Here is a 14,224-nt window from a genome sequence, read left to right as displayed (position 1 = left end):
TTCTGAACTTCCTCTCTCACTATCTGATGAACACTTGTGAAATCAGTTGCTTCCTCCATCGCAGACATCGATATGACGTTTGGAAGCCATTCAAACTACTTGTGTGTAATTCTCTTTTGATGCATTGTCTCTATATACTGGCACCATTTTATGAAGCCATCTGCTGTGGAAACCATCTTCAGGAGTAGGGCTTGATACATGTCCTCAGCAACACCCTTCATGAAATGAAATGTGCAACCTTATCTTCCTCCTCCATTCTAGGATCCACTGTTTTACACAGCTCCAAGATGTCTTGAATGTTGGATGCTGTAGTTTCTCCTGTAGGCTGTGTCCTGCACTTTATCTTCAACCTTGCACTTCTTTCATTGTCTGTCACCAAAATACTTGTGCAGTTCCGACTGGAATACTTCCCAGCTTGTGAACTTCTCCTTGTTGTTCTCATACCATTTCTTGGCAGTGCCCTCCAAGTAGAAAAATATGTTAGCCAAGCACACGGTGTCATTCCATTTGTTAAATTTGGCTATACACTCATATACCTTCAGCCACTTGTTTGGATCTTGGCCATCATCACCAGAGAACCCAGAAGGATGTCTCATGTGGTGGCACACAGTTGCTGTCATTGTAACATCCTCCTCTTCTTCTGTCTCCGATAGATTGCGATCTGTTGAATATGGCTCGAAGTTGGGTTTCTCGCCACGTAAACGGCGGCTCTGTGGCATGATTGGAGCCACTGTGTCGTCGATAATGTGCACTATCACAGGTTCCAATACCCAGCGTCTCCACCAGAATAATGTCACATAGAAGAAGGTGTAATTAGATGAATGATGAACACTGACTTCACTTGACGAAGGTTTATTCAGCACTTGCACGTACAAGAGTGCGGAGCAAACTGCCTCCGACCAGAACACATATAGTATATATACAGCTACAGAACATTCCAGTAAGATTCTTGACATTTGTGAATGCTTTTAGAATGTACTCGAACTGAATATGAACTCGCGACCCTCCATGCAACAGTTTAGTATCATAACCACTACACCACAGTGCTACTCAGCTTCTTCTGTGACAATATGTTTTCACAATGCTAATGTGTTTTACATTCACATAACTTGAAAGTGTGTCAGGTATTTCTTTTAAAGAAAAATGTAGTCAGGAATTGTTAAGGGCAAGGTGCTAATCACCATGAAGATAAAAACAGAAGGCAGCTTTCATTATTTAGAGACCATACCTGCCGCCGATAATGCACGACTAACAAAGCCGTGCAGTGTGTGTGGTCAGTAGAGGAAATGTCATGAATTGCACTACTATAATCAGATTTGCTAAGAACAGTTAGCTCTTTGTAGGGAAGAATGCTTCAAGACTATCATCAATAAAAAGTATTTTATTTTTTTATCATCATTTGCAAAAAAGGAAAAAATGCATTTTGCATCTGAGACTAAGGACACTCATCAGTTTTTGGTTTCCTCATCGGAAAGTAATAGGGAAAAAATCTGTTACACCATGCACAGACAATTTTACTGTACCTTAGGATGGCTCCTGTTTTTTCTTGTTTTATTTTTTTTCCTTGTGATACCCTTCGCTTACAAACCCCAACCCTCGCTTTTCGACTTAATTATTAATTTTGCTGCATAAGGTTTTATAATTCAATTTTGCGGGTTGTATTATTATAGTTCTTGAAATTTTGCTTCCTGACATTTCATCAGTATTGGACCTAGTTTGATGTGCTCTTCGTTCTGCTGAGGTTTGCTGACTGACAGGTTGGGAGTCAGAGTAAAACAATAAGACTGTGAAAGGGAGCGTAGATAGAATTTACACTTTATTGACAGAAAGAATTCTTATCAGAGGTAAAACTTAAATATCAAACTGTCATCTTTCAGAGGTAAAACTTGTCTATCGAATCTTTAGAGCTGTTGTTCATGTATCACTAATTGTCATGGCTTGTTTTCTGTTAAAATTGGCCCCCATGTTTATATATTGTATGGATAATAGTTTGTCATTTTAATAGATAAAATTTTGGCTTAGAAATTTTTCTGTATAAAAATTAGTGATTGCAGAACTCGATAGATTATCCATTGAGACACCATTGACTTGCTCGTAGAATTCATCATCTCACTGGAACTGACTAGAAGCAAAGAGTAGCAAAGTACCCCAAAATCTACGGAGTCATGGGATTACTAATTTTTTTACGGAAAACTTTGACCAATAGTCTCTAGAAGAAACAAATAAGAAACCAAGCAAGCAAGCAAGCTTTTCTGTTGTTTGATGCTCCACATTAAAGATTTCTCAAAAATGAGTCGTCTTTTTTTTTTTTTTTTTTTTTTTTTTTTTTTTTTTTTTTTTACGATAGGGTGTGCAAAAGCATGCCTAAAACTGTAATTGGAATGGAGATAGCTTCATTGTTTCACGGGTTTCACTTCCAATAAGGTTGTAAAAGGTTCACAGAATTTCGACGAGACAGCTGCTCATCATCTTCAGGTGCTTACTGACATGTTGTTGCAATGGCTCGCCAATATATGTGCTGACTCGTTAGAAAAGCATAGGTGCCAAGGGTTGAGGCTATAATGTCATCGTAGACAAATCATAGAGCACGGCGACATCTAGTGCCTACTGCCGGACAAACGGGCAATAGGCTAATCATTTGCAATGCCGGAAAAGCGTGGCCACAAATAGCGGCCTAGTTCACTTGCAGGCAGTGTGTCGATGTGCCCAGTGTAAGTGTGTGGACTATGATTCTCCATCTGTGTTGACTCGGATTCGTCAGTCTGTGGCCGGCGATGCCTTAGTACTACCATTGCTGGTTCCCATGCGTTGCTCGGTTGAAATTGCGTGTGTCTATTGATCATGTCGTTACTCATATGAATTTCGACTACTTCTTTAATCGCAGAGTCCCAGTATGTGGAAGCAGACAAAAGTATCTTTGTCTCTGTAAGTTCATGCTGTGTCCAGTGTCAAGACAGTATTCAGACACAGCAGACTTTTCTGTCTGACCCAGTGTGGTGTGATGTCTGTGTTCAGCACATCTATCCTTAACAGTGCGACATGTCTGGCCGATGTATGATTTCCTACACTGGCACAGGATTTTATATATCCCTGGTCTCCTTAGACCTAGGTCGTCTTTAACAGAACCCAGCATAGTTTGCACTCACGCTGAAGGTCGGAAGACACATTTTATTTGATGTTTTTTGAACAGCCTGCCAATCTTAAAGGACATGCCACCAATATTTGGTAGAAAAACCATTCTCGTGGAGTTCTCTGTTTCTTATGGCTGTTCTTGAGCTTTAGTGCGTACAGGTTTAAATGGGTTATGGATCTGTTTATCAGAGTACCCTTTTGTACAAACACAGAGTGAAGATGGCTGAGCTCTGCTGATAAGCTAGTTAGTGTATATATTGGCGAGCCATTGCAGCAACACGTCAATAAGCATTTGAAGATGATGAGCAGACGTCTTGTTGAAATATTGTGCAACTTCCACAACATTATCCGATGTGACGCCCGTGACCCAATGAAACAATTACTACATCGGAAAAGTCTAACGGCATGGAATGGAGAGTGTTGGAAGTAGGGTACCTTAGTTTGAGGTCACATCTAGAGCCAAAGTTAAATACGTGGGAAATCAACAGTTACTATACACGATTTTCATTGTTGATGGTACACAGTTTTCCACATTGATAAAGGAAGTCCAAATTCAATTTTTGATTCACTAACCATCAAGTTACAAATATTAGTAAACTGCTGGCCTCAGATTTAAATTTTGTATCAGGGAATAGGGAAAATGCCAAATTTCACATTTTGTAAAAACTGTTGATTTTGGGTTATCTTGCTAAAAAATCAGATTTCTCATTATTTTTCATTCTCTCTGTTACACTAAATTTTCTTGTCTGTATTATACACAGTTGTCCTTCACATTTAGAAAAGCACGCACAGCACCTAGAGATGAGATGGAGATCGGAGGGTGGGTGGATGGGAGGGAGGGAGGGGTGAGAGATAGATAGATAGATAGATAGAGAGAGAGAGAGAGAGAGAGAGAGAGAGAGAGAGAGAGAGAGAGTTCTGTTCTGTTCTGTTCTGTTCTTTTTATATATCTGAAGGAAGACTGTGTCCGATAGATTAGTTTTCTTTTAAATATGCTTGTCAGCCATTCAGTGCCTCCTCTGTGTGGTGAGTAGTAATTTATTATAATTCATATTGCTGTATTCCATCTCAGATTTCCATTGTTTGATTTAGCCATGGAAATTAGTGATGTGTGGACACTAGCTCTAAATAATCAGTATCCAAGTTGGATCTTTGACAATGATTATCTCTGCCGATCACATATAAACTTCTATCGTGCCTCCTTTTCATGGTATTACTTCTTCAGTCTAGGAAGAGTTACAGTATGATGGCTGATGGGAGTAGCTGTTTCGAGTGGTCTCATTTGGTGCTGACACTTTTTTTGGTGCAGCTGACATAATCAACCACAGTTAGCAGGTGACGAAGCTTTCAATGTGTCTACATACTCGTAAACAAAAGCTGGCATAACACACACAGTTATAGGTCACAGAAATATAATTTGTTCATATGTTCAACAAGGATAATCTTTGCCCACATTATTGAAACCTGAAGTAGGTTGTGTCAGGAAACAAATGAATATTGGTCTACTCCTGTAAGCTGCTGTGCCGTAACTCTTTTTAGAGTGAATAAGCTATATTCATGTCTCCCTCCAATATCTGATCTGTTGGTCTGCAAAATTCAGCAGACCTAGGAGCACCTCGGAAGATGTCCATCACATCTATAGATGGAAATATCGGAGTGGATAAAGTTTCATGGACTATGACCATACAACCCGGAAGATTCACCAGCTATGAAGACAGCTGGTCGTGAAAGCATTCATTGTATGATACTCTATAAAACGACTATGTATAATGTTTAAAAACAAAGATGATGTGACTTACCGAACGAAAGCGCTGGCAGGTCGATAGACACACAAACAAACACAAACATACACACAAAATTCAAGCTTTCGCAACAAACTGTTGCGTCATCAGGAAAGAAGGAAGGAGAGGGAAAGACGAAAGGATGTGGGTTTTAAGGGAGAGGTAAGGAGTCATTCCAATCCCGGGAGCGGAAAGACTTACCTTAGGGGGAAAAAAGGACGGGTATACGCGCGCGCGCGCGCACACACACACACACACACACACACACACACACACACACACACACACACACACACATCCATCCACACATTGGTATATGTGTGCGTGCGTGCGTGCGTGCGCGCGTGCGCGAGTGTATACCCGTCCTTTTTTTCCCCCTAAGGTAAGTCTTTCCGCTCCCAGGATTGTAATGACTCCTTACCCTCTCCCTTAAAACCCACATCCTTTCGTCTTTCCCTCTCTTTCCCTCTTTCCTGATGACGCAACAGTTTGTTGCGAAAGCTTGAATTTTGTGTGTATGTTTGTGTTTGTTTGTGTGTCTATCGACCTGCCAGCGCTTTCGTTCGGTAAGTCACATCATCTTTGTTTTTAGATATATTTTTCCCACGTGGAATGTTTCCCTCTGTTATATTAATATGTATAATGTTTGTGTCACAAAATATGAAAAAACTGTTTTCTTTTAAAATTGTGTATTCTGTGTTAAAGTTTCTCTTTTGTGCGTCGGAAATGGTGCTTTGGCTGCAAAAAGGGTACAGGCCTCGTCTCACAAACACAGGTCTGGAGAATACAATTATGACAAATTGCAGTTTCTCCATATGATATTTCAAATTCTTCACGGAGTGGGAGTGGGAGTGGGGGTGGGGGTGGGGGTGGGGGTGGGGGTGGGGGTGGGAGTGGGGGTGGGGGTGGGAGTTCGTTTTGTATATCTGAAGGAAGACTGTGTCCAATAGATTAGTTTTCTTTTAAATGTGCTTGTCAGCCACTCAGTGCCTCCTCTGTGTGGTGAGTAACAATTTATTCTAATTCATATTGTTGTTATTCTATCTCAGATTTTCCATTGTTTGATTTAGGCATTATTGAGTGAATAAGTTGCTGTTACTATCCACTTTTCATGAAGGTGTAGATACTGGAGCATGGTAAGGTACTGTGACATGTTGCTTCATTATGAAAGGTTGAAGTTAAATCTAAAAACTCTCTGTAATTCTCTGTAAGCTGCTGTTATCTCAAAGTGTCTCAAACAAAATAAAGGATTTGGAGGCATGTCGAGTTCATTAAAGTGTTCCATGACCATTTCATGCAAAATGCCATTTTGGAATATATCAACTTTGGTTCCAGACCAAGTGTTCTGTAATTTTTTCAAGAATAGAGTACTCATATCTGTATGTGTACAGCTCATATTTTCCTCAAAAGTGCTTTATTCTCAGCTCATGTATCAGAATTCATGTTTTTTCTCACAATATCATTGATTCCAGTGCAGCTAGTGCAGCATTTTCTCGCACAGGTACTGTACGTACTCTCAGATTGTAAAAGGAAACCGTTAACACTGAAGACAGTTTGTGTCCAGTTATTTTATGCTACTAACATCAGAGCAAATAATTTTTTTCTTTAAATGTTGAGAATGAGAGCACTCAGTAACTTGAAACCAACTTTACACACAATTTCAAACGTTTTTGAGAGTTTTTCTCGCTAACACTCCTCACAGAAAGATGAAAGAAATAAAGTTTGTCACTTACTACATTTTTGATGTTCGTGCAGTAAAACTGGTGCATCAGGAATAACCTTTTAATTTATTACTTCTTTATTACTATTTTTATGAGCAACACATTTCGGAGATGGTATCCACATATATCACTTGATGTACCTGCAAAATTATATCATTGTACAACACACAGTTCAGGAGCTATGATATCATAAACATTGAGCAGCATAAAAACAAAACTGCAGAGCAGAATTTTCAACAGATACAGGTGAAATATGTGTGAAATATGTTTAAAAAGTTCTTCCTTAAACCCCTGTATCGGATTCAGCCAAACTTAATACACATTACTTACTGGAGGGGGAAGGTGGAGGTGGATAGAGAGAGGGGAGGGGGAAGGTGGAGGTGGATAGAGAGAGGGGAGGGGGAAGGTGGAGGTGGATAGACAGAGGGGGAAGGAGGAGGTGGGCAGACGGAGGGGGCGAAGGGGGATGAGTAGGTGGGCAGATTGGGGGGGGGGGAAGAGGGAGGAGTAGGTGGGCAGATGGAGGGGGGGGGGTAGGAGGAGGAGGAGGAGGAGGAGGAGGAGGAGGTGGACTAAAAGAAGATTGAAATAAATACGTATCCGGGCAAGGTTGGATACTCATGTTGTTAGGTAATAGATGGGATATTACAATTACGAACTTGTCTTATAAGAGCTGCCCTACTCTACCTGTCTGACCTCACAACCTACAGTTGCACATATTTGCTCCAAGTGTGTTCGTACCTGACTTTGTTTGAATGTGTGCGGAGTTGTTTAATTTACAGACTCATTATTCATACTGAAATGTAGTCTCTTTCATTTTTAGTGAATCTGTTGATCCATTTCTTTTGTAGAGTCGTATGACTGAAGTGTGGTCTACATACAGTATTGTACTGTCATCTAGCGCCGAAAGCACATAGAATGAAGAACAGCAACGCTAATGCTAATCTTTCAGGAATGCCATACTTGACCAGCTGAAAGTTTGAGCACACACTTCAGTTAATAACATTGAAATTATGCTTTTCCACAAAACTTTTTATGGTGTCAGTTACTTACCACCGCACTATGCCAACTAAATTTTTGTATCATTTTCTTGTTATAAATACCCCTTTTAAACGTCAAGAAACAAACCTAAGTTTCCTATGTGAGATTACAGGTGGAACTACGGTTATATGTGGTGAATAGCAGTGTGTGCGTGTTCCAACAGTTCATACTTCTGATTTCATATTATCAAAGATTTTTTCCCCCATTTTGCTGTCCAATCCTCTTCTCTAACTTTCTTTCATGCTGGAGTTCCAGAAGATCAAGTGGTATTTACCAGTTAATTGTGTCCCAGCAAATGGTGGCTCTAAATTTTGCAACATATGAAATAAACTTGGTATTTTTTGTGCAGTTTTACTGTCTTCCGGCTGCTGGTTTGATTACTGTTTAGTTCTTTTGGTGTAAAGTAAAACGATATCTTCTCAAAAGTGACAAATTGACACACAGAATCAGTTTCATTCTCTTTTAAAATTATCCTGACATAGATGAGATCTGTATTCCATGAAAATGTTTTGTTGAAACCTGTAGTTAGTGTTCTTGATTCTCCCACCTACACACAAGCCAAATGTCTAATCCCGTTATTGGTACCCATAGTTAGAAACTGTGGACCTCACTGTAAAAACTGACTGAACATAGTAATAGATGGTTTGGGAAAGAAAGTTGACAGTCAGTTAAATGTTTTGTGTCCTACAAGTAAACACATACTGACTTGGCGTGCAGAACTTTCACCAGCTTGCCCAGAATGATCAGTTTTAAATATGTTGGTTCATAAAGCTACAACTATTTTTGAAACAGGCCACCTGGATTCAGAATACTTCCACTGCACACGTTTTGAAATAATGGGAATGGGTGTGCTGAATAGAAATTAATGTAATACTATTTAAGATATGAAAATGTTGAGATATGACCCACATATAGAGCTCTTTCCTGTCTGCGGGGTTACTTCTAGTAAAATGGTTGGGTCCTGTGCAGGTGAGGTATTAGACTTGCTTTTTGTCCCACCCATGATGAGATGCTTACACTCTGTAAGAGATAGTCTTGTCCTTGAGGTTCCTGGAATTAGTAACACTACTATTAGGTTTGGTAGCAGCCATATTGTTTGGTCCATACACATTCTTGGAATGTACTAAACTGCAACGTATTAAATATTGATATTTGGATAAACTGGCATCTACTGAACACAGCCTCACAAACAACTGTTTGACAAAAAAATCACAACAATCCTGTTCCGCTTACTGACTATCAGGATTCTATAATAAAACGAGGCTGTTGAGATCAGAATGTGTATAAGAGCTACTATAACTGGGACTATGACTACAACCTTAGTGGCATATGGAAGCAAGTCTCAATGCTGAGGGGTAACAGAGTAGTAGTTGATAACCCTTTGATATTGTCTATGTCAGATTTTTTATATACGTAGTTTGATGCATTGTGGATGAGTCGATCTTAAATTCTTACAATCCCTACCTGAATAAAGCTCTCTTGAAACTCTTGTTTCAGCATCTTGGAGTCTGTTTGTCTGTACATACTTTTGTGGCACCTGAATAGATATGAAGTGGAATCTTGATAATTCTCAAATGACTACATTAAAACTCTTTTATTCTATATGCCAGTTACAGATGCATTCTTAACATAAAACTGTTCAAAACCCAAGATCTTCCAATACAGTAACACCCAACACAGATGTAATAGTTAAATGTCACATTATAGTTAATGGTCACATTATAGTCACTATTGTTTTGGTAATTATAAATTTGAGCTACCAAACTTTGGCCAGAGTCAAAGTTAAAGTTTCATTTAAGGATGGCATTTATTCTACCTTAGCTTTCTTTCTTCTGTTTAGATTAGTTTGGAATTGTGGATCTTTCTGAGGTCTTTGACTTTTTGTCATGCCAACATTGCTTCATTGTGGTAGGGAGGAGGGGGAGAGGAAGGGGGAGGGAAAGGGAGATGGGGAGGGAGAATTCTCATCCTTGGTACTTCTTCTTTTTGTGGTTGCATGTCTCCTCCTCCTGTAGACCCATTTTGGCATATTCAGTGTGTATAACAATTTCATTATTTTAAATACCACATACAATCATGGAGGAGAAAAAAATTGCGAATAGTCAAATTGCAGTGTTGTGGTTCATGAGCAGCTGTTTCAAGTATATCTTGACAAGACATACTTAATCAACATGGACGCTTTACAACAAATGCATTTGAAAGGTATTTTCTTATGAGTAACTAAGTTGCTAAAATAGGTATGAAGAGTGATTTTAGTCAGTGGTTCGCAACTGTCAGAACTGTCGTCCATAAAATTAGATGATAAGCAAATATAATTGTAACTCACAAATATTACCTGAGTTCAAACTAACATGAAAATGGAGTGGATGTACCACAGAAACAGTGGTTTCTGTCTTCAGGATGCTGTGTGGACTCCGCCCAAGGTACGTTTCCTCAAATAACCACTGGACAAGAACTGCTGCTAATACACTATTACCATAATCATATGTAGCCAAGTGTATATCTCTTTGTTAACTAGAGGAAACATTAGAAGCTTGAGATACATATTTGTCAGAGAAAGAAATTGTTTCAGGAGTATACATTTACTTTGAAGTGTATTGTTGATGTTTTTTGTAGGCAGCAAATATATATTGACATCCTCAGGATAGTGACATGATTTCAGATAAATTTAAGTATTTTAGGCATGGTAAACGTATTGCTGTGTTCAGGTCAGTATATTCCTAAGGTGGTGAAATGTGAGCTTCTGCTACATGTGATCACATGCTGTAGCTAAAATCATTGTTTCAAAGTACACACACACACACACACACACACACACACACACACACACACAGGGTAATAATAGTATGCTGTTTGTTTTTTACAGACTAATTTATTCTTTCTAATTTCAGTCACTATTAAGTGATCCAAATCCAAACTCTCCTGCAAATTCTATGGCAGCCCAACTTTATAAAGAGAACAGAAGAGAATATGAGAAGAGGGTCAAAGCAAGTGTGGAACAGAGTTTTTTAGATTAGTGCTCTCCTTTTGACACCACTTAAGACATTAATAGTGGCTTAAAACGTTTATATAAACTGCAGAGTGCTTGAATTTTATAACTGACTCGTTCAGACGTATTTATTGTCACCAGTTTTATTGAAATAGTCAAATAATTTAACTGAATGTTTAGTTAGGTTTTGATTCATTGTTGATTTATTATTTTATTTTGCTTTACATGTATTTACTAATACTGTAATTATTTTTGTGATCTTTTACGTGAAACTCGTTAATGGTTTTGTGATCGTGTATGTGTCAATGTTAATGTAATATTTTAACATTAAAGTCACATATGTGTGCCTGAAAAGTGAACATCATTTGAAAAATGTAGATTACATCATTTTGTAATATGAACATATGTTTTTAATCTTTTTTTACAATTTCCAATTTGACTGCTTTATCAAAGATTGCTTTGATTTATTAGTATCAAATGAATTAACAGTTTATTAGAAAATGAAGTAAAATTTACTTCATTGTTCGATCACATAATCTGTATTAGATGTACCTTTTTATCTAAAGTTTATTAATATATACCTAATGATATAAAAAATACTGCGAATTGTCACTTTGTTGAGCCCTCATTGATCTGAATGACCTAGATTACTAGATTGTGCTGACAACCAGATCAGAACACAGTTCAGCTGTGGCTCTGTTGTAGTGCTGAATACCTTCTTCAGAGGCAACTGAAATCCAAATCATGTAAAAAATAAAAAAAACCATGGTAATGAAGTGCTGGTACTTTACTTGTCATTTAAATTTACACTGATTTTATACACTCTTATTGTTGTCATGGTGCTAAATCACTTATTCAGCAGTAAACTTTGTGACAATGTGCATTCATATTTGTCTTCCAAAGTTCTGAGTTTTCTTTCATACAAAGAATTGGCTATTCCATGAACAGAAGCAATTATAAGAAACTAGTTGCCACATTGTATTGTGGTTAATTGTGACACACAGTTGAAGGGCCATGTGCTTGTAGTTCTTCAGTCTTATCGTTTTCCTTATATATCAGTAGAAATGTTCTGGAGGATACTTGTACATTCACAATCCAGAGTTAAAACTCTCAACAATAATAATGTAATGAAGTTGGTGTATATGAGAGCTGCTAGACAGTCACAGGTTTTCTAAACATACCTTTAAAATGTAGATTGGTGAATTTACTGTGTATTCATAGGTGACCCTGCAGCAATATATTTAGCATGTTACGCTCTTGTAGACTCAAGTTTTTGTCAGGAGATATGTTCAACATTGCACAAAGTTGGACTGAAATATTACAGCAGCTTAAATTTGTTCCCACAGCTGAAAGTTTAATACTTATAGGGAGAGAGAAAGGGAGAGGGGGAGGGGTTATGGACGTGGGTGTGGAAGGTAACCTACATTCCAAAACTGCAGTTTCCGGGACCACAATTAAGACCACACTACATATTATTCATGTCCATTAAGGACTGTACCTGGCGGCTATCTGGCACTGAAGCATAAAATACTTTGTATTTGTGCAATGTTAATGTGATGTCGTGTGTCAGATACTGAAAAGAACTTGATTCCGTGGTGTTTTTACGGTCAAGGAAATACTTGTTTTAAGCAATATCTTAAAAGTATTGTGTGTATAACTGTACCTTATATGAGTGGTTGTAATTTAATGGAAGAATAGATATTTGACCCACTATTCTTACAGGAGAATTCAGTAATAACAAGGAATAATTGTTTATTTTTTTAGGGACATATCAATCTGTCCAGTGTAGACTTAGTTTTTGACATTTGCTTGATAAATTGATGAGTGGACAGGTAGTGTGAACATCTTAATAATGACTTGTGTTGAGTTAAAACCACTGCTGCAGCTGTATGGTTACTTTATTTAAAAAGCACAGCTGGTTTCATAAAGTTAGCTACATCATCAGGTGACGTCCTGAATAGAAAATAATCATGAAAAATACTTGGAAGTGAGAACCTTGGATAAAAAGAATTTTGGATCATTGCCAAAAGTTGCTGAATGTAAGTAATATAAAATTTGACTATGACAAGTATTTACAGTTAGAACATGATACTGAAGTACAAATGATATTAAACATTTTCCCTGATTCCTAGAATTTTACTCCATTTTAAAAATCATGTCACAGCCCACGATGGGGCTAATAGCCGGAACCTATGGTGCTTTTGTGGGAACAGAAGGCAGCAGAAAATATCAGAGAATACCATTGCCTGTACTAGTGGATGAGATGAGTGGAGTACATGGCTGTGCCACAACTGACTGCAAACTAACATGGAAACATATGGTGGGCCACTAGGTGGTGCATGCCCATAAGAGCTAAGGCAGACTGTGTGAGAAAATTGCTAAGAATTGGGTGCACATGAGATTATAAAGTCAAATACTAGCCAAAAAAAATGTTATCTGGCTACTATTGAAAGACATAAATGACATAATGTGGGAAACATTAATAATGAAAAAAGGAAAAAGGAGGGGGCCCATAAAGTATCAAACCATAAAAAAATATATTTCTGTAATGACAGCCTCCACAAATATATTGGCGAGACAGGTAGAACATTTGAGGTTAGGTTTAGGGAATATTCATCTGCCCAGGACTCTTAACTCAGCTTTGGGTACCAGTTTAGATGCTCACTCTGTTACCAGTATTCATCCAATCTTCCTGTGTTGCATAGAGAATGTAAAGGCAATGTTTTTAATGTTCTAGAAAAATTATAGATTTTACGGTGCCTAAAAGCTATCTCATAGTCATACTCTCAACACCCAAGTTGAATTGAAACATAGATTGATCTTGGCTAATTTTGACTATCTCGGTGAATAATCCAGCCTGTTTACCTGTTTATGCGTTGCCTCACTCTCTATATTCCTCCTCCTCCCCCCCCCCCCCCTCCATTTTTTTGGTCATTTATAGTTTGATACTTTAGTGTTGTTTTTTTTTTTTGTTTTCTCTCTTTCTCTTTCTTTTCCCCTCATTAGTAATAGTCACACCATTTATGTCTTTCAGTAGTATCCATTTTAGATTTTCTATTGCAAGTATTTGACTTTGAGATCTCATGTGCAACCAATTTCTAATATTTTTCTCACACTCAGCGTCCACTGGGCATGCACTACCAGTCTAGTGGTCCGCCATATGTTTCCGTGTTAGTTTGCGGCCAGCAGTGGCGCAGCCCTGTACTCCACTCGTCTGATCCACTAAATACATGGTATAGCATTCTCCAATATTTTCTTTTTCCTTCTGTTCTCCTAAACACATCGTATTTTAATGATTTATTTATATTCCTTTTTAGGTTACGGCTATTGGCCCCCCTTCTACATTAATCTGTTATGAACTCCAACATGTTTTTTAAAATGGAGTGAAATTGTAGGAATCAGAGCAAAAAGTTTAATATACTTTGTGTTCCAGTATTATGTTGTAAGTGTAAGTATTGGTCGTTGTCACATTTTATATCACTTGTGTTCAGCCACTTTTGGCAATGATCTGACATTCGTTTTATCCAGGATTGTCACTTCCTGTATTTTTCACAGTGTCT

General features: G+C 38.1%; 1 protein-coding gene across 2 annotated transcripts in view; it reads left to right on the top strand.

Moving 5' to 3' along the window:
• LOC126248787 (ubiquitin-conjugating enzyme E2-17 kDa) overlaps positions 1–14,224 on the top strand; it is an 89,570-nt gene that overhangs the window by 68,780 nt on the left and 6,566 nt on the right. The window contains exon 4 of one of the 2 annotated variants that reach the window (XM_049950168.1): positions 10,567–10,971. The exons of the other annotated variant lie outside the window; for it this stretch is intronic. Coding sequence (XP_049806125.1) covers positions 10,567–10,692 — 126 coding nt within the window. The 3' untranslated portion in view covers positions 10,693–10,971. Of the gene's footprint in view, positions 1–10,566; positions 10,972–14,224 lie in introns of those variants that run through there. 2 annotated transcript variants of the gene reach the window in all.

The sequence above is a fragment of the Schistocerca nitens genome, chromosome 3, assembly GCF_023898315.1.
Source record: "Schistocerca nitens isolate TAMUIC-IGC-003100 chromosome 3, iqSchNite1.1, whole genome shotgun sequence".
NCBI classification, from domain to species: domain Eukaryota; kingdom Metazoa; phylum Arthropoda; class Insecta; order Orthoptera; family Acrididae; genus Schistocerca; species Schistocerca nitens.
Note: the sequence above shows the minus strand (reverse complement) of the source record. Positions and strands in the feature narration are given on the sequence as shown.